Below are 24,818 nucleotides of genomic sequence, written 5' to 3'. Positions count from 1 at the left end.
AGAAAGACAAATCAGTAAAGTCTTAGTCTAGTAATTTCGCCGAAAACCAAAGGTAAAAATTTGGTCCCCGGCAACAGCGCCAAAAACTTGATACACAGAGTTTTAAACCCTATTTTCCTACTGCAAGTGCACAGCAAAGAAGTAGTACTTAGGGGTCGAATCCCACGAAGACCAAGTTTTACTCTATGGTTCTTTTGGTTCAATTTCAAGCTAAGACAATTCAAAGTTGGGTTTGTTTGGTAACAGTAACGCGATTAAAACGGTATAAAAAGGCAATAAGCAAAACACTAGATCAAGGATAATTCTCGGGAATCTCAGAGATAGCAATTAAACAACTATTCAGGGCATAGATTAAGTACCAGTCTAGAACTCAAACATAAATATAAACTGATCCACTGTCGTGGTATCAATAACTCTATCTGATTGATTCTGTGCGGAAACGCGGAGCACATGCTCAGACATCCGGAGCACATGCTCGGCGGTCCATAAACCCTAAACTGTCGTTTGAGCCCAGAATCGCAGACAAGCATTAAAGAACAGGAATGATAAGTTCACAAATCACCTACACATCAACTTTCGCAGGTCTAGGATAATTTGCCCACTAATGTCTTTTCTAGCAACCTATTACACTTTTGATGAATAGATAAACCTAAAATCATAGATTGGGTGATCAAATCAACCTAAGCATTAAGACTAACAATAGTGAAGACAATCGATTATATAGAACCCTATTTGTGTTCTGTTGCTAACCCATGAAACCCCTTTTGAAACCCCTAATCTAGCAAAGAAAACTACTCAGACATAGAGAAATGAATCATAGCAAAAGATGAGAAATTCAATGACATAAAAATAAAAAGGGTTCAGAGAATGCTTCACAAGGTAGCCGCTCTTCTCCCTCTCACAAAAACGTCGCTCAAAAACAAAAAGAAAAGGTATTATTTTCTCTCCTAAAAACCCTAGGTTAAATAGCATACAAGTAGAGAAAAAAAAGGAAAGAATCCAAATCAAATCTCCCTATTAAAAATCGATCTCCTCCCCCTTTCTCTCACAAAGCATCGCCTAAAATAAGGGGAATTGGGCAGGGAATCGGCGCCTAGATGCTTGCCACGTGTCGTCATGAAACCGTAGAGTTGGGAGCATGTGCTCGGAAATCGGGAGCATGTGCTCCTGGGTCTAAAATCAGCTTTTCTGCTCCAATTCAACTCCTTTCTGCTCTGATTGCTCCTGCTGTTCCAATCCTTGCTTTTAGCTTCCTAGCCTCTTATTATAACCTGAAAAGGACTCAAACAACTACAAAACTATCAAATAAACGGGGTCAAAGTGAGTCAAAACCATAACATATCACAAACACTGCCAAACTATCTGGAGTAGATCCTGGAGATCAAACTGAGCAAACTTGGTGGAAATGATGAATTTGCTTGGCTCCCCACAAACTCAGGATTATACTCTGCCAAATCTGGGTACTACGAAAGCGTAACAAGGAATCAAGACTCCTCCCTGCAACAAGACATAAACAGAGATTTCAATTGGAACTCACATATTTGGAAATTATTGGTCTCATCAAAAATATAGTTCTTCATGTGGAAAATGATGAAAGGAGCATTACGAGTGGGAGACCAACTCAGAAGCAGAAATATCAACTTGGAAGCTCGCTGCCCTTTCTGTGGCGATGTTAAAACCACTAACCATCTCTTTCTCACCAGCATCTTTGCAAGACAGGTATGGTACTCAACGCCTTTCAAGGAGCAGATGGATCCGGATCAATTCACCACGACCAGAGCACAGCTGGAATTTCTCCATCACAGTATTTGTCTACCACCGATTGGAATTGGCGCCGGACTGCTTCACCCCTGGATTATGTGGAAGATCTGGACGGAACGGAATAGTCAAGTTTTCAACAAAAAACATGCGACACCAAGCGAAACGATTCTTCAGGCAATTACCTTAACTCGAGAATGGCAGGAGGCACAGATAACCTCGACAGACCCCCAATCAGCTCGAAACAAGCAAGTGCTCAAACCCCTTGAATCTGACGTAGTACTGTGCAAGTCAGACGCAACGTGGGATGGGACATCAAAATTAGCGGGACTAGGATGGGTATTCTCCAATCGCAGATCGAACTACCACCTTGTAGACTCAAGCAAAGCAGACCACGTTAGATCGCCTCTAATGGCCAAAGGATTGGCTGCTCTCCACGCTCTCAAACATGCATCAAGGCTTGGCTTCACAAAAATATCTCTAGCTTCTGATTCAACTCAACTTATCGAAGCCATAAAATCGGTGATTCCGCAGAAGGAGCTCCATGGGATTCTCCAAAATATCCTGATTCTATCATTTTCCTTTCTCTTTTATGATTTTCGCTATGTCTGTAGAGAAGAAAACAGGGAAGCTGATGCATTGGCAAAAGCCTCCCTAATGAACTCTGTTTCCATTTAGGCCTTTAATGAAAAAGCCTAGCTTAGTCCAAAAAAAAAAGATTTCTTCAGAAACTTGTGTGTCAAACTGTTATTGGCTGGAGAAAAAAAGAAAAAAAAAAAAGAAAAAAAAGTTTTATTTTATATGTTTTGTTATTGTTCGATTTCGTCTCTCTCTCGAGAATCATGTCGATGGCTAAAGCTTCGAAGAAGTAGAAGAAGAAGACATGAGAGAGGTGAAACAATCGAATAAGCTAAACGGTCGAAACACGGGTTTGAGTCATCAGTTTATGAAACAGCTTAAAGGAGATATTTTTTCTGGAAAAATTGAGGTTTTTAAGTAGAAATTAGAGTTTTTGAGTTGTAATTAGGGTTTATGAATCGATTTGTTTCAGTTTAAAGGAGAGATTTTTCTGAAGAAATTGAGGTTTTGGAATAAGAAATAGAGTTTTTAAGTATACATTAGGGGATTTGAGTCGAGACTAGGGATTATGAATCGATTTGTTTCAGTTTAAAGTAGAGATCTTTCTGGAGGAATATGGAGTTTTGAGTAGAAATTATGGTTTTTTTTAGTTTAAATTAGGGTAATAGGGTTTATGATTTGTTTCTTCTTTTGTGATTGTTGTTAGATTGGAGAACACAAGTCCAGTTATCTACACTGATGGGATCAATGAGAAGAGTAAAAAAACAATTAAACGAGGGAATGTGGTGATTGGTGAAGGGGCAAGGCCTGAGATTTACACTGAGGAACATGAGAAGCTTCTTGGGAATACAGAACGAAGTTGGACTTGTTTTGTTGATGGCTATGAGAAGGATGGGAAACGGATTTATGATCTGTTTAAGGGTAAGACTTGTCACTAGTGCAGGTAAAGAACAAACACTCATTTTTGGTATTACAAGTTGCAGATACTGTGAAACGTGGTTTGCTCAATGCTTTAGTATGTGTGTGTTCTACGTGTGCGTGTTACAGGCAGAAAACGATGGGACATCGTACACAGTGCAGTGAATGAAACATGGTTCAAGGACAATTCTGTGGAGATTGTTTGTTCATGAGGTTGGATGCTGTATGGTTGCTAGCAGTGGAGTTTTACTGTTATTTGGTGGTGAATGTATTTTAACTGTTTTTGATGAACATATATGGTGAGATGTGCTGGAAGCTCTGGAGAATGCAGACTGGACCTGCCCTGTTTGTCGCGGGATTTGCAACTGCAGTTTGTGTCGGAATAATAAAGGATGGGTTCCAACTTCCAACTGGCCCAATTTGCAGAAGGGTAGATTGTTTTCTTTCAATTGTTCTTTTCTATTATCTTTGAATAGATTCAAGAGCTTAAGATTTCTTTCTTTATTGGGGTTGTTTTTTAGATAGCTGCACTTGGCTTCAAGTCTGTAGCACATCATCTGGTTCAAACCAAACGGTCCCAAACAAACAAGGCTATGACGTTCGTCGGTGGATGAGAGGCGGTCACAGGCTTGTTTAGTGGTGGCGAGAGTGAAGTGTAGGTCGGTTCGTGCGAGATGTTTGGCGTATTTGAGCATCAGAATGGTAATGCTACCATTAGAACATATGTCTTGCTGATAGATTGTTGGATATAAAGTTGAAGAACATCACCAAAGGCATAGGCTTTGCTTCTGAAGGTTTTCAACCATTACTTATTCAAAAATAAGAAATCTGATTCTTTTACTGATTCATTGTGCGTTTGTTAAGAATTCATTTGTAAATCTTGTTTGATCTCACAATGATGTAACATCAAACTGGAATTGCAATAGAAAATGTTTGATTAAACCGCGGGTGGCTAGCCCAATACAATCCAAACACGCAAAAGAACAAAATAGACGACGATGAATAGAAGAAGCAAACATACTGAACAAAATGAAAGGAAAAATAAACTCAAGTCTCACAACACAATAACAATCCTAACAGTAACCATAGCCAAAATGACTCAAAATATTGATTAGGATGATTTCAATATCACAGCTGCTCTTCTAGCCTCAGATTCTAGTGCATGTTGAAGTTGTAACTTGACATGTAGTTCATGTTGTAACTCGGAACATAACTCCATTATTGTTGTATCCAAACAATGGTGTCTGGTTAGAAAAAGCCATGATTGGATTATAGTTGAATGTATTCCATTCTTTGATCAAACAGATCAATGCCGCCAACATCAACATTACGATCACCACCAAAAACAGTATTTTCTCCCATGTAATTATGATGAGAAACATTTAATTGAGGATAGTGAGACATGTCACTTACCAACGTCTTCTTTACATTTTGAAGAGCGCTAATCAGATCGTCGGTTTCGGTCAGGTCGAGTTCTTTCACATCTTTTTCATACCAGCAGATTCCTCTTCGTTCTCTTGATTGTTTCACCATGTCCAATGTCATTCTATTATGTTCAGCTTTTTCCTGTTTGGCCAGCACCTGCAATGATGAGATTCAATCATTTAATTTTGTGAAATAAGAAAAGAGATATATATTGTTTATGCACATATGAACATTGAAAATAATAAAAATTATAGTTATATTTTACATGAGTGAGCATCTCGTTGAGGTATTGGACATTTATGTCTGGACGAGATTCAACAAGCTGTAGGTTGTTGTTTGGTTGGTGGGGAATGAGAGAATTGTTGTTGTTTGGTTGGTGGGGAATGAGAGAATTGTGATTAAAGTTTGTAAAACGATAGATTAGTTCTCTAACACCAGGATGACCGAAAGAAAACACTTTCCTACCGGGAGAGAACACAATCATCAAAATCTCTGCACCACACAATGTGCAAAGTTCACTGGCTTTTTTGAAAAGACCAAACCTTCTTTTCGAGAAAGTCACTTGAAGGTTCTTCTCATTTCTCATTTTTTTCATCTCTATTTTCTGACGACCTTTGTTACTCTTCACCATTTTCTCAAAAGCTTTGGATAAACAAGAGACAAAGCTGATGATGATTAAGAGTACAACAACTTCTTTTTATTTATAGAGGCGTGTATGATACATAGAACCATTTATTATTATAAGCCATTCTAAGTATTATTTTTCCTACCAACCCTTATTTTTATCAAAATTGAATTTTTCCCATTTGAAAAATATTTCATACTTATCTCTAAAATTTCTTAAGAATAGACATTCATGGTAATTTAAATGCAATATCATTGTATTAGTTTGACAAATGTATGCATTAACTCCCCCATCACAGACACAATAAATTATTTATGAGCTGTTTTATAAACACCTATTCTATATATTAGGGAACAATTTAATAAAATTATTCATTTTATTATTTAGAGCCAATTTTGGTCTTTTTTTACAGCTAATACAAGTAATCTATAAACAGAAAAGAATATTATCTATTTTTGAGACATTTCAAGCATGGCCACATCATATTCAAATTTTAATTCAAATAAAAATGGATTAAATGAGATTTTAATTTTGTGTTATGGGGGCTCAAAATTTTCAAGATAGATATATATAATTTACCAGAGTTTAATGTTCCTAATGATAGTGAGTTATGTTTATTAAAATCAACAATTATAAGATATGATTCATACTCAAGTATTGTAGATTTTTGTCACTCTCTTTGTTTTTCAATAAAATGTTTGAAGATTACAATCATAATTGATTCCTGTAGTAAACATTTTCTTTCACATAAAACGTTACTTAATTGGTTCTTTTGTTGTTGTTACATCAGTACCAAAAGAATAAATCACGAAGAGCAAATGTATAATACACACGATTCTAGCAACAGTCAATTGGACTTATCAAAACAATTTACAATCAAATTGCATGCGTACGTAATGTGCAATTTGATTAGTTTGCTAATGATAAAATAGAATAAATATAATGTAAAATTTTTAGTTTTATTAAGCATCGATCGTTAAATTAGATGTTTTAAATTTTTTTAGAAACTTGTGTGTCAACCTATGATCGTTAAACTTGTGTATCTGCTAAGCGTATTGGCTTCGGTTTCCTAAACCGGTTATGAACATGTTTTCTGAAAACCTTTTAAGTTTAAAGTATTGAAACTGCCTCTACGTGGCTATGACCACGGGGTCGGGTCGGGAAGACACTGGCCCTGCAACTACAAGTCCTAACCAGGAATCAACACGTGGCAAATAAGTCAGACATTACTTCCCACCTCTTTAACCGCCACGTAAACATCGAATAACACACGTGTCTATCGTTAACCGCTTATCTAGTGAAAAAAAGGGAACACACCTCTCTCTCTCATCTGATAACTATAAACTTCCTCCGTAGAGATTGGAACCAGAATACAAAGCATAAACTATCACAAATCGGAAATTAAAAAAAAATTGGGAATGATGGCGAAAAGAAGTGTCATGATGATGATGATGCTTATGATGTTGGTGATGCCGACGTGGCCAAATGAATGCTATGGATGGGGAACAGAGACGGCAGATGATATGGTTAGAAGCAAAGCAGAGGATGCTGGTAACGCAGCCGAGACCGCTCATGACAAAACTGCCTCTTGGACTGGTTGGGTTTCAGACAAAATCTCCACGTAAGAGTAATCTATTGTTTAAGCGTGATCATACTTTTATTTTGGATCTGTGTTTGTTTCTTTATATAGAACCATATATAGTTAATATCTTTGGTCTTTGATAATAATTACAAAAAAAAAACTTTTCTAAATTATGAATCGTAGTTTTGAGTTTTGTTTTTACAGAATGATTCTTTTATTCATGTGCACGCTTCACTTGCATTTCGAACATTTAAGTGATTTAGTATTTTATTTTTATTTTTGGTTGAACAGAGGATTGGGAAGCAAGAAAGACGAGGCAGAAGAAGCGGCTGAATCTGCGAAGAACTATGCTTATGACAAGGCTGAATCCGCATATGACAATGCGGGTTACGCCAAGGACTTTGCAGCAGACAGAGCCGGATCTGCTTACGATAGTGCTCAAAATGCGAAACATTATGCTTATGATAAGGCTGGTGATGCAAAGGATATGGCCTATAATAAGACCGGTGAGGCTAACGACATGGCTTACAACAAGGCCGGTCAAGCTAAAGACATGGCTTTCGACAAGGCAGGTCAAGCCAAAGACATGGCCTATGACAAGGCGGGTAAAGCTAAGGACATAGCCTACGACAAAGCCGGTCAAGCGAAAGACATGGCCTATGACAAGGCCGGTCAAGCCAAGGATAAGGTTTATGAGAAGGCGGGATCAGCCTACGACATTGCTGGTCAAGCCAAAGACAGGGCCTATGACAAAACCGGTCATGCCAAAGATAAGGCATATGACACGGCGGGATCAGCCTACGAAATGGCCGGTCAAGTAAAAGACATGGCCTACGACAAGGCCGGTCAAGTTAAGGACATGGCTTACGACAAAGCCGGTCAAGCCAAAGACATGGCATATGACAAAGCCAGTGAAGCCAAGGATAAGACCTATGACACGGCGGGATCAGCATACGAAATGGCCGGTCAAGCAAAAGACATGGCCTACGACAAGGCTAGTAAAGCTAAGGACATGACTTACGACAAGGCCGCTCAAGCTAAGGACATGACTACCGACAAAGCGAGATCAACTTATGACAAGGCGGAACAAGCTAAGGACATGGCCTACGACAAAGCACGATTAGCCTCTGAAAAGGCTGGTCAAGCCAAGGACTTTGCCTATGACAAGGCGAGTCACGTAAAAGACGTTGCCTATGACAAAGCGGAAGATGTGATTAGGATGGCTACCGATAAGAGTAATGAAGCTAAAGATAATGCTGATGAATCATACGAAAGATTCAAAGAAGGGTCTAAGAATGCCAAAGACATGGCATCAGATAAAGCTCAAGATGTTAGAGACAAAACAGCGGACGCATACGGATCAAGGAGCGAAGCAGACGAAAGATTCGAGGAGGCCTTGCGTAAGGTTGGGGAAAGGTATGGTGCAGCTAAGGATTCAATGTCAGAGAAGACAAAAGAAGCTTATGAGAGTGCAAAGGAGAAGGCTTCTGATGCTGCTGGAGAGTACGGTACATATGTGAGAGACCGTAGTGCCGAGCTGTAGAACCGGAGAAGTTATATTTACGTCTAGGGTAAGAGTTAAAAGTATGGTTTTAGATATCTAATCTTCGTTTGTGAAATAAATTTTCTTATATATATGTGTAATATATGTATATGTAAGAATGATGGAGTTACTTGTATTAGTTTCAAAAGCAGATTCTGAATTAAACTTGAGTTGTTTCTTAATCTGGATATAAAGAAACGCTTATTCAATCTCGATACAAATGATCCATATATATCAATATCAAATATAATTTAATTTACTGAAGAGATTATTAATCTTCATAGTGAATGGATGCGAGAAACTTTTTGAGACGCCTGTTGTAAACACAAGGTCTTTCCAAATGTACCAAATGGCCTGCCTTCTTTATACTCTCTATTGATGCCTTTTCACCTAGTTGTCTGAAAAATCAGCGATGAGCAAAATTAGAAGAAAAAAAAAGAGAAAGAAAAAAAAAAAGAGAAAGAAAAAAAACATTTCAGATGGCAGTAATTGTAAAGTTTTAAGATCTTCAAACTCACTCTTTCATGTTTTTAGCCAATTCAAGGTCAAAGATTTGATCACTTTCACCCCACAAGAAATGTATTTTCTGCATGCAGACATGGAATGTTATTATATAGTCTAAATGATAATTACACATATAATATATAGCATTGTTTAAGTGAAAAATGTGATAGACAATAATAATCTTTCGGATGTAGATATTTGTTCATACGTACCCGTGGGAAAAGAGGGATTTTCGCGTCCTTGTTGCTGACCACAACAGCCTCTAACAGTTCAGCTCTTTCTTTCCTGTTGTTGAACATTATCTACCAATTTTTCACCAGTAAAATAGAATTGAGAACCACAACATAATAAATACTCCTTTATTCAACAAAAGTCTTGAAATAAATAATATCTATTAGAAATCTAGTTAATAAATCCTCGGTAGACAAATAAAATATTGCTACCAAATATAAACACGAGATAAAGTTGAGAGCTAACCTCTTCAACAAATTATAGCTAACCTAACCACATATTCTGTATAATAAAATATTTTATATATTACCTGCAATACATGTAGATTTATGTATACTCTATCTTTTCGTCACTGACTATAGATAATGTTTGGAGAACGAATTAGCTAGAATGAACAGAATGCTAAAGTTCGAACACATTTTCAAATGATGAAGAATATAAGGAAAATATATAAGGAACGTGAAGATTTAAGTAATTCTGAATTCTTTTTTTTCAAAAAAAAACTCTGTTTCAATTGACATACAGTAAGCACTAGTTTATAAACACGAATAGAGTTGGTTTACTCTCTGAAGAGGTTTGTTAAATTTAAAGGTATCAGAAAATAGTAGCTTTATATTATAAATTTGAGAATCCAATTTATATCCCACGAACACTATATTTTAATTTTGAAAGAATCAACGAAACCCTACAATCTATGAATAATAATGGATCTGAATAAAATTAGCAGCATTAATCCATAAATATAATTTGTGTAGGCGCCAAAAGAGATTTGAAACTTGAAAGAAAGAGGCAAATAAACTTTGCGAGTGCCACCTAACTCTCACAATCACTCTTTTCTTGGCAACGTGATCCATATGATAATATACCTTGTGAGTTGCGACACTAAATATATTTTTCATAATGGAAAAAAAAACTACAAAATGCAATTAATTGTTAACGGTACATCAAGTTAATGCAATTCCCTATCATCTACTATTTAAAGAAGATTAATAATCGAATTAAATTTGGGCAGTAGTAAATAATTAATTACCTCGATGTAGTCTTTGAACAATCGATTAGGGAACCACAAGGGTTTATGCACAGCAATGGTAAAGAGAGCCTTAAGTCCCTTAACCGAAGTCGGTAACAAGAGTTCCGTGGAAGAACTAAACCCTAACCGGTTCAAGCTCGACTCATTAATGGTGTTGGTCATTGTGGGAATCGAACCAGACACAACGATTGCTCTAACCATGTCCGGGTAAGCCTCAGCGATCTTAAAAGCCACCATGCCTCCGTAGCTAAACCCTACGGGGACAAACTCCTCCACGCCGAGGATACGAAGCCCCTTGACCAAACAGTCGGCTTGAAACGCGGGAGACCGGTCCGGGTTGTCGGAGTAGGATCCACCGAAAAAGAGGAGGTCCGGTATGTAAACCGAGTATTTCTTGGATAGTGCACCGACTTGGAACTGCCACGTCACGATCCCTTCGCCGGCAAAACCATGGATTAACAAGACGGCAGGCTTTTTCGGTTTCTCCGGTTTGGTTGGTTTTCCCGTACCGGATTTCTTCTTTAGGGTTTCCTTAGGGACCCAAAAGTTTATCTTGGTCCCTGGTTCGATCTCTAAACTGTAAGGAACGACGCCGGCTATTTTCATCAGACCGTATAACAATGGTTTTTGTACCTCAACAAAGTTCACCATCTTGAAACTATGTTTGTGTTGTGTTTGCCTTTTTTTTTAAGAGGTTTGAAGGGAAGATCAAATGGGAAGTAACATTATATAACGTAGAGACTTGGCTCCTACTGGCACTTGGATTTGAATTTATTAAAATGTGTTTGGTGTTGGGTTGTTATATATCTTTGTCTGTTGTTTTCTTTTGTTTTTGATTTTTTTTAAAAAATTGGTTTCCTCACCTTGTAGAAGAACACACTAATTTAGAAACTAAAAGTGTCCTATTATCAAAATGTATGTATAACATCCATTAAAATTCCTTATATGATATTGACTGATTAATAAGACCGAAATCACTAGATTACCCATCATTTGTCTTTGCTTTTCAGTATGCATGGTTAAATACAAATTTTAATTTTTGGTTAATCATATTCATTTACTAGTTTAAAACTGTTATTGGATATAGATGATGTATATTTGCTTTAAGCCGCCGCCTTTGCGGAAAAAAATAAAAAAAAATTGAGAGAAGAAAAGAGAGTAAAAATGTCTTAAAACTTGTTTTTCAGTGAATGAGCTATACAAAAGTTTGTTGGATCTAATTACAGTTGGAGAGAAAGCCGGTGGATGACCTACACATCCTACTTCTGTTGGTATCTTACAGTTTCTTAAATAAAAAATCTTTGCGTAGCAGATAAGTAATAGTGTATATACATTAGTTGTTCTTGGTAACATTGAGTTTAATTAGTAGATATATAATTCTGGCGCCTGACAGTGACAGTGGTCTATTCTATTTTTCAAAAAGTCGTTCAAAGTTTGGAACTTCATTTGACTTTAGATCGGATTTAAATCTACTGGGCTTTGGCCCAAATAAAAATCATAAATTATATTCGTGCATAATAGTAAAGCTAAGGGTTTTTTTTTCTTTTTTTGCTATATGAGTGTAAAAAAGCACTTTATTAACTTCGGTTAAGTTTCAGGAAACATCTTGGCATCAAATTTGATTTCAAATCCGATTTTTCTACCGTTTAAATAAGTCATGAACAATCAAATTAAAACGATTTTTAAAACAATACAATGAAAAAGATAAATATTCGTCACATGCAGTTGGCAGCAACAGTGCTAAGCAGAGACTCAGAGAGCAACACACGAAGACCCGTTTGATGGTCAAATTTCCAAGACAATTTGGGCATAACACGACAAACATTCCATCTTGTCCACCCTGCAGATACTTTTTTTTTTGGCTGAATTAGTATTTGTTTTATTTCTCATTTGAGAATTCGGTTCTATTTTAATTATTTCAGTTTGGAAAAAATTGTGAAACATTTATTTCGAATATATTACAAAACCTCGCAAACTAGACGTTTAAGGGAAAACGTTTGTGAAGATAGTATCTGAATCCCAAAACATTCGCATTCTCAGTATAAAAGCTAAAATGCCAAAAAAAAAAAAAAAAAAAGAGAATTAATGGAATAGAATATGTATTCTTGATATTGTATAATATCACTGAATCATGGTCAAAGTAGGACACACGTATGAAAAGGTTATAAAGTAAGTAATGTATCATCAGTTCATTACCCGAGACCGAGAGAACATTTAAAAAGTCATGTAAGGAAAGCACATACACAAGTAGCTTCATGCGAACTTTAATTATAAGAACAAAAACAAAAACACTTACACATTGACCCAAAAAAAAAAAAAAAAGACATTCAATATATATAAAAGAAAGTAAATAAAGAATTTAACCAAGGCTTAATAGAGTACTTTTCTTTTTTTCGTTTAAAGGTATCCAAGGCTAAGATGAGTTGGGAAAATCTATGTATGCAATGATCACTCATCACATCGTAAAATCGTGGACAAGGCTGGTCCGGTCGGCGACGTTAAGCCTCCAAGACAAGAACGGGTCGGACGTGGCGTCATGATCAACGTCTCTGACGTCACCAACGAATGTGTATTCGTTATTCGCCGGCGAGTAATTATAAGGCGTGTTATGCTGATGGTGGTGTACCCAAGGCGACGATGAAGCATATTGATCACGATTGCTAAAATTATAATGATTTGCACCCGCTTGATGATCCGAAGTTGGAACTCCAGCCGCCGTTGATCTTCCGCCGGTGGTCGAGTTTCCGACGGTCGATGCCCGTCTCTCTTCTTTCTTGAATCGGATTCCACACGCGTTACACAATGACTGACCAAATTAGAAATCATACAAAGTTATTATCGATATATTTTTTGAGTGTTAAATATGAGAGTAATCACTATTGGTTTACAAGGAGTCATTTTAAATGATTACTGAGCTTAAAAAGCTACAAGTTTAAATTTTAATTTGATTGACTTTTGGCGTAATAAAAGGAAAGTTAGACTAGAGTATTTGGTTTGATATAAAGACTGATGTAGAGGTTACATGTTATCTACCTTAGGACCTCTTGGACCGTTTCTCCAAAGAGGAGTAGAAGTGGTGTCGCAGTTGGCGCAACGGCGAGAGAGGAGGTTATTACCGCCGCCTCCACCGCCTTTCTTGGCACCGTTCAAGAAGTCCCAGCCTAAGGCGTCGGAGGTATGTGAAGAGAATCTACATCCATCGTCATCGTTGCAGAGGCGAGTGGAGGGAGTTCCAAGCGAGAGAGTGCAGTCAACAGAAGCATAAGGAGAAGAATGATGGGCCGCGACGTCGTTTTCAGAGGAGAAGAACATTGAGAAACCCATCAGTACACGTAGATATGTGATCTTGGAAACCCTAGAAAGTTGATATTATATATATAGAGAGAGAGAGAGCCAGCGAGAAGTGTGTGTTGCGTTTGGTGGTTTACGAGATGAAGAAGTTGTAAGGAAACGGTGAAAGAAGAGTCAGCCAAAACAAAGAAAGAGTCCACGTTGCTGTTATGAAATGAAGACAAGACGTATTTATAGAGAATATGGGAACTTGACAAAAGAGGAAATTTTTTGGTCTCGGTCTTATCTATGTATGGTTGAATTCATTATTCTTCTGTTCTTTAGATTTACATGTGATTGCTCCTTTAATTTGTCTAAAAAGATGTTGCAATGAATATTTTAAATATGTTTTGGGTCTTTGTTCAGTTCTAGGATAATTAACTTTATTGAAGTTTCACCATTTCCATTTCTTTTTGTATTGGTGATCCACACATATTAACACACGACTAATTACTTTCAAGAATTTTCTTATTAAATTACCAAATAATTTTCGAAACCATGATTTTAGTTTTACTCTAAATGAATAACAGAAAGAAAATAGATTAATATGTATAATTTCTTAGTTAGTTAAGTTCCTTTTTATGTTTGATAATCCTATCATTTTTAAGCGATTTTGCCATAATGTAAAAAATATATATATATAAAAGACAGACCACGGCTATAGTAAAACGTTTCACCTAGTAGATTATGCTGACGAATTAGGCAAATTCATTGAATACTTTTAATTTTTAACGTGGAGGAAGTTTTACTATACCACCACCAAGTGACCAGTCTTGTTTAACATAGCTAAGCAAACTACAGTGTTTTTGATGTGCACTTCTATGGAGTAATATTTTAAATTGTAAAGTAAGTAAATAAAAATGATAAGTACATCTGCAGTTAAAGCAGCAGCAGAGAGGGGAAGGTAGTCAAAAAAGAAGCACGTGACTGGCAATGTCACGGTCTTCCAAGGATCTGGTCTCTCTCTCTCTCTCTTTGATCACGATCATCTCGAAACCCTCTTTCTCTTATCTCTCCCCTTCTTTCACACGTCATCGCTTTGCTTCACTAATTTGACGTGTCCTACTCTCATCTATGCATGAGGAGCCTATTGTATTTTTATTCACTTGATTTGTATGTGTAAAAAGCCTTGAATGTTGATACGATATAATGGCCAATGCATGAGAGATCGTAATCGCCAAGATCGGTGCTTTTAAGGAGTTAAGGAATCAAACTAGCCAATGTTCTAGTTAGAAGTGGAATAAAAAGGAATAAAGGTAAATGTGACCCAAGTGAGATACTTTGCAAAGATTTTAAAGCAATTAAACATATTGTGTTCTTTCTTTAGCTTGATGAGACAGAGATAGAGAGATTCTATATTTCTATTGATTAGTCAAAGAAGCAAACTCCAACTCAAATTTAAATTATATAAAATAAAAAGGGTACAAAGAGAATGAACTCATCAAATGAGTACACTCTGTAGCTCTAAGCTCATCTTGACTTTATCCCTTATCCTCCTCTTTCCCTTCTATCTGTTATTTTTGATTCAAATAACGAAGTTACGTTATTCTCCAAGAACATATATATATATATATATATATATATATATATATATATTCATCCAGCACCAAGTAATATGGTTTTGCATCAATAATAAATTTAAATTAGATCGACCGAACCAATTTCAGTTAAAGCAAATGATTCAAGTATGGGTTAGGTCAAAATGTGTTACGTTTTTTAAACTATGTTTACTTTATAAGCTTTGAATTAAAAATCAATTAATATTAAATAATTGTAAGTTTTATGTTTGTCATATAAAAATATTTGAGATACATTATCTTATTTACGGTGTACATTTTTCAATATAATTAAGTGTTGTCAAAACACTAATATTCCAGAACAAACATACTGAGGTTAATTTATATCAATAATAAAACACAGTTAAGATATATCAATACAATAATAATCTTGTTGATCGTGTGCCGCCAAACACGAATGGACAAAATACGTAAAACAGGAAAGAGTATAAATGATGAATATATAAAGATTAAAAGAACACCAAGAAGAGACCCAGAGAGAGAGGGAACAAAGAGAATCGGATCGGTCTTGAGATTGGTTAATTTTTGGTTCAATTGAGATACGACCACCGCTTTCCCAAAATATGCCTCTCTCTCTCTCTCTCTGCTCTTTGCTTCGTAGAACACGAGATCTAACGATTACCCCAAGACACTATTATAATCTACCCTGCATTTATTCCTAAGTAAGGCACATTTCTTGCTCTATATGTAAAATCATAATGCATGGCATGCATGACAAAAATCAATGTGCTATATAACCTGTTTAAACTTTTAATTACCGATTTAGCATAGGTAACGTCAGCTCGTTTTAGCCATACCGCATCTAACAACTTAAAAATAAGAAAGGAACACAGAAAAAAAAAATGAAAAAGAAAAGAACAATTCTAGACCTCAAAAGCAACAAGATCAGTTACTCCATTCGTTGCATTGCAAAGCCCATAGTTACTCCATTCTTCTTCTTTGGTTCTCTCATTCCCCGACGTAACGAACGAGACAGCGTGTTTTACACCCATTCAAGCCCATAACGTAACGAACTATCGCCTTATATAGGCACGGCCCAATTCAGGTTTCCCGGTCCATCACGTCAAAGCATTTTTTTTTTGAAGTTAAATTAAATAAAGTATAATTGTTAACTAATAAATTTATATATTCAATGATCAAAGAGAGCACCATACACATCACTCATGACCAAGTCCCAATTACACAAAATCTCTTATAGTCCCAATTACACAAAGTCTCTTATATAAACCAACTCAGGAAACAGATTTTACAACAAGAGCCAAACTGGTTTCCTCAAGACCACATCATTGTCAACCAATAAATAAGAAAATACCACAAAAATATTAGCTCCAGCTCTCTATAAACAGACACACAACGAAAAGAGCTTTTTCTTTAACTGCACTTTGGAGTTTTGTAAAAAGAATAAAGATGCTTTAAACCTGTCTTTGTTACAGGAATGATGATGACCTCATCGTCTTCTTCCATGTGATGTCTTTGAAACAGCTTTCATACCTTGAGAATCTCTGAAGCAGACAAAGTGAACTAACGTTTTCCCGTTGGGGTAAACAGCAAAGACGCTTGTGCCTATCTTTTTGTTGCACAATGAGCACATGCTCTCGCTTGTTACTTGCGCTACTCCTTTCCTATGTTTGTACAGTTCTTCTTTCACCTATTTGTTTCACATTTATTTGCTTCGTTACAAATGACATCAAGTTCTTCTTTCACCTATTTCTTTTTATGCTAGGTGCCAGTAGTTTATAGTAAGCATATGTGGTTTCAGTTGACTTATTCCAAATAAGATTTGATCGAGAAAGATATGGGTTTATGCATGTGATTACTTTGACTTCCAGAAACACAAACATACCTGTAAGTTTTCACTCTGCCGCAAACTCTTGATGACTGAATAGTTCCTGTGTGCTTCACTTGAGTTTCTTAGAAGGGGTGCAAGAAACGGAAGCAGGTTCTGTAAGGAATTGGATAAAGAATTGGGTAAGCTTGAATAAGATGCTAGTAACTAGTTACGAGACAAGTCAGATTCAAAACATTTTACCTGGAGCTTCGTTTCTCTAGGTAGAAGCTTGAGGGCTTGTGCACCATTGATCCTTTCCCACCTTTGGCTCAACAGATCAAGAACTTCAGAAATCATAACGGTGGAGTCTCCTTCTTCCATGGGTTCTTCAGCATCAACATCGCTTCTTCCACTGTCAGTGCTGCTACTGAGACCAAATCGCATATCCTCAGCACCTTCTATTGCAACAATTTTCTTGGATCGACCTCCTTTAACTTTTGAAGACAAAACAGAGTCCATCATCTTCGTGGTGTCTGAACTTTCGAATGATCCTACAGCTACAATCCGTTTTGCAAAGTCCTTTGCGCTTTTCTTTGGGTTCAGGTATATTTGCAGCACTGTGAGGTAGATATTGCTTGACGGTTTTCCAGACGGTAGGTAAGAAACGGACTCATATATACGATCACAGTAAGCCAGTGCCAGATCAGGTGCATGAAGCTATAAGAAAAGAAAAAAACCCAATGAGTTAAGCCATAAGAAACACTCCATAGACTCCAAGGATATCTGAATTCTATATAGTTTCACAAATTACTTATCTATACAACGATATATCTACACAATGCATTTGCATATCGAAGTGTTTTATAAGCACAGGTAGCCAACATGTAGAAGATAATTTGTTCAAGGAAATCAATCTGTATATGTGGAGATTATCGATTGGTACCTTATGAACATAGATCGACAAAGCAAGCTCATGTTGATTCATTTTTCCCAATATAACTGCACGCTCTTCATAGAGAGCATCACGTGGAAGACGCTTCAGCAAAGGCTGTGGACTGTACCCAGAGATGCTCTCTAACGCAGACAATAGTTTTTTCCTTTCCGGAGGATGATCCTTCTCATCCCATTGCTGCTGCGCACTTTTTGCAGCATACAAGTCAAGCACCTCCGAAAGGTAGATTTGTACCTGTAAAGTTATCCAAAATGGTTAGTGCCAACAATATGTAACGTAATTTCAATGAAAAATGCTTCCCATAAAGTGATATTTCCTCACCATCTCGTTTTGGAGATTTCCAGAAACTGCGGTTTCATTCATTGCCATCATGAGTTCTAAATATCTACCCTGCATACTTGGAGCATGCTGCTTCAGATACGAATTGACAAGGTCAGCCGAGATATTTCCAGACAAAAACAAGTCGATGGTTTGAGTTGGACAGCTTTCAAGGACAAGCATAGAGTACTCCAAGACAAGCATAGGATCAGTCCTGCAGAGAGGCTGCAGAGAGAAATCCACCAACAGACAATTAGCATCTCACAGCTGCCTCTTAGAATACTCAAGTTTAAAATGGGAATGTAGACTAAGTTATCTTCAATCGGTTCTATTGTTCTAATAAATTTTAGTTTAGAATTTTAGTTTTCTATAACCATTTAGAATCTAATAATAGACGAGACCAAAGGTTAGCACCTAGAAAACCTGCCTTGAGATATTCAATGATCAACTCAGGACTAAATATCTGTGTAGCTTCAGTTTGTGACTGGTTTGATTTGGACTCCTCCGACAGCTGATTAAGAAGCTTAAGGGCTTCATGGTGCATCAAATTACTCTTGAACAATTCTAATAGTGCCGGATAACTTTTACTTTTCATGAGAATCTCCTCACAAATTTTAACGTCACAGTAGTTGACACCCTTTAATAACTCTATCGCAGCTCCAGACTGGCCTGTGTGTAGAAGTGCTTGGAGAAGAGCTGTATCAAGGATCGCAGCCATCTCCCTGGCACCTGAGTTGAGCGGGATCGTACCACGTCCCTGCAGAAAAAAGATGTTAAACCCTCAACAAAATTACTATCAAACATCCAAATCAAGGAAAACTGTTTTCAAGGAAGCAGTCATCAATTAGCTATTAGGGAAGATAAATCATATGGACCTTGCTAGACTTCTTAGACTTAGATGAATCATATGCCCCATATGTTTTACCAACAGCATCTGAAATGACCTCTTCTGTTCCTTCGGAAGTGGCCTTCTCGATAATAGCCGGCCTCCTCTTCTGCAAGTACTTTATAAGAGCCATCAAAGTGTTGTGACTCATTTTCTTAGATTCAAGGGCTTCATTTTCCTCAGATTCCAAAAAATACCGCGGAGATGAAGACTCCATCTCATCTGAAATACCGGATGAACCTCTTGACAGAGATGCTTCATCACCAGAAACGTCCACCATCTTCTCTGGTTGAGGTATAATAGTTGTTTTAGGAAGAACGATGGATGGATACATGGAAAGTACATGCGTTATATCTACTTGAGATGCGAGGAAGTGTTCCATGGCTTCCTCATAGCTCCCGTTATCAAAAAGATAATGAGCAAATCTGTATCATGATAAGGAGACAACGAATATGAACATAAAGATTCCCATGAAACTGCACATTACGATTAATGGGTAACTATTAGAAGGTAGAGAAGGGCTACTAGCTTAACACACCTTGTATGAATCGAACTCTCTTTCGCAGCTCGTAGGCTTGACTCCTCAGGGGGGAGTAATTTGCATAGAGCTAAGGCTTCCTCAAAGTTTCCCGAAGCTGTTAATTGCACAATCTGCGATGAACTCAACCTTATCAAAATATTTCAAAGCATCTACTAGAGTTAAAGCAAATTCCCATTACTTTAACATACCAAGGAAAAAAAACGAGCAAACTGAAATAGTGTCATATTCAACGGATATATGAGATCAAATGTAATATCATATTATTATATTTTTTGTAACACATTCTCATATTCATTCATGAGAAACCATAAGCAGTAGCAAGAAACATTAATATTCTCAGAGCTAAAGTGAATACCTGGGCACCAATGGAGACAGGGAAGAGAACATAAACAGAGTTATCCAAACCAACGATCACAGCATTGTTGCTCTTGACAAGGCGACGAATGTTTTGAAGAACAATTGTCTGTATTAAAGGATATGGACTTCGAAGCAAGCGAATCTATCAAAACAAAAGCCAAAAGGCATAAGAGCAAACGAGAAGAGAAGCAAACTGGAATATCGCTAGGCAGGCAGTCTATATACCTCAACTCGACGAGGCAACAAGGCTATCGCATACGGGTTTTGAATAACAATAGCCGTTGGGGCCTCTGACCAGCAAAGTCTCTCTGTTTGGAGGAGCTTTCCATTTTGATCAACAAAAACTCCAATGTTCTCCTACAAGTACCAGAAGTAACTAATAAAGAAGACACTCCAAAACAATCTGAAATCTACGAAGAGATCAAAGTGACAATACTGGGGCCAAGAAGAATATCACACACAACAACTAACAGATGTTAAAACACTGTTGCCCACGAAACACATTCAAAAACTTAATACAGAGTCCGTAAGAAAACCAAGCCAAACACATACCTTTCCCAAAATAAGTTCACCAGACGGTAGAGATATCACAAGAGGAGGAGCAACCCTACCAGAAGGAAACACCTCAGAGATTGTCCCATTGGCAGTATTAAGTATCACATACTCTTTTCTAATGCCTAAACAAATGTTTTCTCCGGTCCAAGAAATGGACTTGACAGTATCAGGAACTCCATAGTCCCTCACTTCTACAAATCCCCCTCCTCCTGAACAATACCACCAGAAACAACACTCTTCATCAAAATCTAACCCAAATGTGGTAGACTCATGATTCAAAATTGAGTAAACATAATCTCAGAGATTTTACCATCGTGCTTGTAAACACAGACCCTCTTTTGCCTAGAGAAACACAAGTACCCACGCCGATCATCCCAAGAATAAGCATTAGCTCCTTTAGCTTTAGTAATGACAGCAACAGTCTCCAAATTAGGAAGTCCATGAAACGCGATTGACTCAGAGAGAGACAAAAGCAACTCTCTCGAAGCCAACACCTCCATCGCCACAATCGGTTTCTTAGAGAATCCAGATACGGTCGTCTCGAGCACGTAAGTCTCTTGATGCAGCTCCGACGGATCGGAAGCGGAAGATTCCGGCGGAGAGTAAATGCGGAGAGAACCGTCATAGCATCCGGCGAAGAGCTTAGAGCCATAGGATTCAACAGCATCGATCCTAGCGGGACAATCTTTGAGAAGCTGGAACGAATCATAAGCGTTGTGAACCATTCCTTCGAGCTTTTGAAAATTTATGGGTTCTTCTTATTCTTCTTCTGGGTTAATCACCAAGGATTCATGGAGTTCAAATCCAATCAGAACAAAACAAATTGGGGCAAAATCTGGAGAATGATGGGTAGGATCACGAACCCTAAGTCCAATGATTACAAAGAAACGATTTTTATTACGGAAGTTTCATCCTTTTCGATTTCTGAGCTTTGAATTCTACTTGGAGCAGAGACAGATATGATTTTTTTACAATCGAACGTGCGTTTGATTTAGTAAATTTTTGTTTAATAAAAAAGGGCAAAAAAAAATAGCAAAATAATTTATTTTAAATTAATTTAAGCCAAATGGTCCCGGCTCATAAGACCAACGCTCTAACCAACTGAGCTACGGGACCGTTTGAGTTTACTAATCTCCATAAATATATTTAGTTAATATAAATTTAATTATTTCATATGGAGTAAACGACAATAGCAGCAATTATTTCCGATCTGAAATGTTGACATAGAAGTGTAGAACTAGAATTACTTACGAGCACAAAAAGATATTAATCTCATATCTTCAATTAATAAACACAAAACTAGGAATTACACTTGGAAACAATATTCTCACACGTACATAAGCTTTAATGGCAAGGATGGTCTCTGCTAATTTTAAAACATAATTAAAAAGTCTTTGGCTCACTAATGGAACTTTATTAATCGTCAAGGTAAACCAGCACATTCTATAATTGGCTCTTCCTCTATCAATGAGAATAAACCTTTATTTTTCTTCTTTCTCGATATATATAATGTATATATTCAACTCTAAGGTCTCAGCTAGCTGCTGATGCTATAGAAGTCGCCGGCTCAGGAACAACATCGGATGGAGAGAAACCGTTTGGTTTGGGATAGTGCTTCTCTTCTAATCCCCAGTAATTTTCCGTTTTGACATCGTCCTCACACATTTGTCTTGAGAAATCCTCATGGTTATACTCTAGTGTTGCTTCTCCACCAAATTCTTTGGGGAGGTTCTCTACATCGAAGTGTGATGTCATCAGTTCATCACTTGCTTTGTCTTTCGGGTACACAAATTTCACCTTTTGAGCTGTTCTTGGGTCCAAGAAGTACTTAACAGCCTACACAGAGAGAATAGTAGGTAGTGAAACTTTTTGTAAATTAAAAAAGAGATAAAGACAAATTTTGATGAATGTTATTATTTTGTACCCTGTAGACTGCTTGGAAGAGTCTTGGTGGATTGTAAAGGAAAGCGATACCGAGTCTCTCAGGGTAATGATTCTGTAGAATGTAGACGATTTCGCGTGTTGTTTTCATAGGAACATTAGCGGCCATAGACCAACCAGTGAAATCGATGAGCCAAGACATTTGTTCTTGTCCCTTGGGAAGATTTAGGATTGCATTTTCAAGAAGATATACCAAATGCCTTATATTACCTTCTGGTGATGTTGAGTTCTGTTTCATAACATTTATTTGAGTTAAGAAAATGGTTTAGTTAGATATGTTAAAAAGGCGAAAAATCGGCTAACTAACCTGTAACGCGGGTCTCATTATAAGCACTACTCTACCTTGTCGATCATGAAAACTAGCTCTTGAAACTTTTCCGGTCTCACCTTCATGTGCTACTTGATTCTGGAGAGAAACATTCATAAGATGATTCAAGCGGAAGAAAATAAAAAGAAGAGAACAGAATGAAGTATATAATAAACTCAAATTAATTAATTGTACCCAACGGATCTCTTGAGGTTTGTATGTTGATCTCCATTTAAGAGTCTCTTCAATCATTTTTTTGGCTTTTTCCACATTCCAGTTACGAGCATCCAAATATCTCCTTAAAGAAGCATCAGAGCAGAAAACTAAACTATGTCCCGAGAGTGGTCCTATCGCGGTTTTCAATTCGCTAACCTGAAGTTGTAGAAGTTCTTATAACTGCAATAAGATTTTGGAAGTAATATCATATATAGTGAAAAAGAAGCTTCTTGCACGTACCTTGTTGTCTTTGTGAGAATCATCCTCGAGTTGGTGAGCATTCCTTCTCTTGAACATGTTTACTTAACAATACTATTTAAGGCTTAATAAGATAGCTTCAAAGCCTAGAAAAAGATCATAACAGATTTTGAAAATTTGTAATCAAGTTTTAATTAAGCAAACCAATTCCTAGAGACTATCCAATAATCGGCTATAAATAGAAAACTAATAAACACAAAAATCTTACATCTAAAACGGGATCAAGAATTCTTCTAATGCTGGTATTTTTACCACATAAAGATCTCAAATGAGGAAAAGAATTTTCATTATAATCCAACTTTGAATCTTCTTAATTAACATCTGATAAAATTCTACTATAAAACAAGATGACTCGATGACTAAAAAATCTTCTAGAAAAGCACTAATAAAACGACTTGTCAAAAGACATAATAAATAAGGCTTTAAATGACCCTTGTGATTCAAAAAAATTATTACCTTAAAACAAAATAATTCTCCACCATGAAAACTTTTCTAAACATGATCGCGAATCTAAACAATTCTAAAATATTCAGTAAATAAAATCATGATACAGAAAGAAAGAGAAAAAAAAAAAAAAGAACAACAAGAAAATAAAGAAGCTCACGGAGTTATATGATCTTCGTCGTCTCAAGAGAGAAGAGAAGAAAGCTAAATCTAAGCGAAAGAAACGTAAAAGAGAATCATATCACCTGATAATACGGGATCTTTCTTTCTTTCAGTAGATGAAACTGATCAGAGAGAGAGAAAGAGAGAAGGGTCAATGGGAGTTTGGTCGTCACGCGAGTATCATTCCCATTTCCCACTTCAAAAGGAGTTAAAAAAAAAAAAAAAAGCTTTAGAAACGTGAAGACATAATATTATTAACCAATTTATGTGGCATGTAAAAACTTATACTGTATTTAAAAAAAAAACCCTTTAAAGCTGGCCCTATGTTTGTTATTGTGAAAGGCCCATTTGGTTGAAAATATTATAATATATTTTCTATTTTTATTGTTTAAAGATCATTAGTTTTCAATTTTGGCGTTGGACAAAAATAATTCAGATCTGATTGTCAAAAAAAAAAAAATTCAGATCTGACACGTTTTTTATGACAAGAGGACAAGATCCCCGCATCAAGTAATCATAGTTTGGTGATTTTTCCAAAATGCTAACCTTCTTTCACGTTCAACAAAGGCTTTATCTGTCTTTGTAACTTTAATATACAAATGGTTAAATTATCTGTCTTTATCTATGTTGTGTCACGAACTCACGATCTAGTCATATAGAATACGTAACTATAATTAGAAAAGCAATTAACTCCAAAGAAATACAAATGTAACAATTTTTCAAATGTGCAAACCACTCTTTCAAGGTTTAGGTAGAACAACAAAAAATAAAGAAGAGAAGTCCAACGAAGACAGCATCAGCTAACATAATATAAAATAATTTAAGCGTAACGTTTTACTCGATCTATTGAATTTAAAAATACATTAAAGATTCGGTTTATAAACACTATCATGTGCATATGATTTGGTTTAATCTTCAAAGAAAACGGTATAACATAGAGTTGGCATCTCTATGATTTTGATTAAATCAACAGCATTGACATTGGAACGATTATTATAAGGCATAACATTA

At 36.6% G+C, this 24,818-nt stretch overlaps 8 protein-coding genes across 13 annotated transcripts; 3 read left to right on the top strand and 5 right to left on the bottom strand.

Moving 5' to 3' along the window:
• The first annotated feature begins 1,587 nt into the window (after nucleotides 1–1,587).
• Nucleotides 1,588–2,436, top strand: LOC147935722 (uncharacterized). The gene has a single exon (XM_087470238.1). The coding sequence runs from the start codon at nucleotides 1,588–1,590 to the stop codon at nucleotides 2,434–2,436; it is 849 nt and encodes a 282-aa protein (XP_087326364.1).
• Nucleotides 2,437–2,952: 516 nt separating this feature from the next.
• Nucleotides 2,953–3,869, top strand: LOC104719956 (uncharacterized). The gene is made up of 5 exons (XM_087470237.1): nucleotides 2,953–2,957; nucleotides 3,044–3,258; nucleotides 3,385–3,455; nucleotides 3,572–3,685; nucleotides 3,777–3,869. The coding sequence occupies exons 1-5, from the start codon at nucleotides 2,953–2,955 to the stop codon at nucleotides 3,867–3,869; spliced, it is 498 nt and encodes a 165-aa protein (XP_087326363.1).
• A 299-nt stretch (nucleotides 3,870–4,168) lies between these two features.
• LOC104716478 (agamous-like MADS-box protein AGL62) lies at nucleotides 4,169–5,331 on the bottom strand. 2 transcript variants are annotated; one of them, XM_087467954.1, is made up of 3 exons: nucleotides 4,946–5,331; nucleotides 4,669–4,836; nucleotides 4,169–4,499 (listed from the first exon to the last, which is right to left on the bottom strand). In XM_087467954.1, the coding sequence occupies exons 1-3, from the start codon at nucleotides 5,309–5,311 to the stop codon at nucleotides 4,446–4,448; spliced, it is 588 nt and encodes a 195-aa protein (XP_087324080.1). In that variant the 5' UTR covers nucleotides 5,312–5,331; the 3' UTR covers nucleotides 4,169–4,445. The 2 variants fall into 2 exon arrangements, with proteins under 2 accessions (XP_087324080.1, XP_087324079.1); XM_087467953.1 differs by having other exon boundaries at nucleotides 4,169–4,836.
• A 1,295-nt stretch (nucleotides 5,332–6,626) lies between these two features.
• LOC104716476 (uncharacterized) lies at nucleotides 6,627–8,612 on the top strand. The gene is made up of 2 exons (XM_010433858.3): nucleotides 6,627–6,926; nucleotides 7,179–8,612. The coding sequence occupies exons 1-2, from the start codon at nucleotides 6,724–6,726 to the stop codon at nucleotides 8,428–8,430; spliced, it is 1,455 nt and encodes a 484-aa protein (XP_010432160.2). The 5' UTR covers nucleotides 6,627–6,723; the 3' UTR covers nucleotides 8,431–8,612.
• Nucleotides 8,567–10,944, bottom strand: LOC104716477 (uncharacterized). The gene is made up of 4 exons (XM_010433861.3): nucleotides 10,196–10,944; nucleotides 9,147–9,236; nucleotides 8,949–9,016; nucleotides 8,567–8,828 (listed from the first exon to the last, which is right to left on the bottom strand). Exons 1-4 carry the CDS (start codon nucleotides 10,844–10,846, stop codon nucleotides 8,702–8,704), a joined length of 936 nt encoding a protein of 311 aa, XP_010432163.1. The 5' UTR covers nucleotides 10,847–10,944; the 3' UTR covers nucleotides 8,567–8,701.
• Nucleotides 10,945–12,443: 1,499 nt separating this feature from the next.
• Nucleotides 12,444–13,692, bottom strand: LOC104716475 (GATA transcription factor 19). Its single transcript, XM_010433857.2, has 2 exons — nucleotides 13,229–13,692; nucleotides 12,444–13,001 (listed from the first exon to the last, which is right to left on the bottom strand). The coding sequence occupies exons 1-2, from the start codon at nucleotides 13,517–13,519 to the stop codon at nucleotides 12,651–12,653; spliced, it is 642 nt and encodes a 213-aa protein (XP_010432159.1). The 5' UTR covers nucleotides 13,520–13,692; the 3' UTR covers nucleotides 12,444–12,650.
• A 2,515-nt stretch (nucleotides 13,693–16,207) lies between these two features.
• On the bottom strand, nucleotides 16,208–21,587 carry LOC104716474 (vacuolar sorting protein 39). Of its 2 annotated transcripts, none has more exons than XR_015568328.1 (12): nucleotides 20,790–21,500; nucleotides 20,477–20,688; nucleotides 20,150–20,281; nucleotides 19,923–20,066; nucleotides 19,565–19,677; nucleotides 19,016–19,451; nucleotides 18,555–18,897; nucleotides 18,144–18,365; nucleotides 17,814–18,056; nucleotides 17,132–17,587; nucleotides 16,946–17,044; nucleotides 16,208–16,750 (listed from the first exon to the last, which is right to left on the bottom strand). XR_015568328.1 is itself a non-coding variant. In XM_087468908.1 (12 exons), exons 1-12 carry the CDS (start codon nucleotides 21,202–21,204, stop codon nucleotides 16,550–16,552), a joined length of 3,003 nt encoding a protein of 1,000 aa, XP_087325034.1. In that variant the 5' UTR covers nucleotides 21,205–21,587; the 3' UTR covers nucleotides 16,208–16,549. The 2 variants fall into 2 exon arrangements, 1 of the variants encoding a protein (XP_087325034.1); XM_087468908.1 differs by having other exon boundaries at nucleotides 18,568–18,897; nucleotides 20,790–21,587.
• Nucleotides 21,588–21,741: 154 nt separating this feature from the next.
• Nucleotides 21,742–24,347, bottom strand: LOC104716473 (uncharacterized). Of its 4 annotated transcripts, none has more exons than XM_010433852.3 (6): nucleotides 23,891–24,347; nucleotides 23,184–23,287; nucleotides 22,923–23,099; nucleotides 22,728–22,826; nucleotides 22,404–22,649; nucleotides 21,742–22,315 (listed from the first exon to the last, which is right to left on the bottom strand). In XM_010433852.3, the coding sequence occupies exons 2-6, from the start codon at nucleotides 23,238–23,240 to the stop codon at nucleotides 22,013–22,015; spliced, it is 882 nt and encodes a 293-aa protein (XP_010432154.1). In that variant the 5' UTR covers nucleotides 23,241–23,287; nucleotides 23,891–24,347; the 3' UTR covers nucleotides 21,742–22,012. The 4 variants fall into 4 exon arrangements, with proteins under 4 accessions (XP_010432154.1, XP_087325716.1, XP_010432155.1 ...); XM_087469590.1 differs by having other exon boundaries at nucleotides 23,658–24,068; XM_010433853.3 differs by having other exon boundaries at nucleotides 23,806–24,063.
• Between the last annotated feature and the right edge of the window lie 471 nt (nucleotides 24,348–24,818).

Source organism: Camelina sativa, chromosome 10 (genome assembly GCF_030686135.1).
Source record: "Camelina sativa cultivar CO46 ecotype springtype chromosome 10, ASM3068613v1".
Lineage (NCBI taxonomy): Eukaryota > Viridiplantae > Streptophyta > Magnoliopsida > Brassicales > Brassicaceae > Camelina > Camelina sativa.
This window is presented reverse-complemented; position numbering and strand designations above follow the sequence as displayed.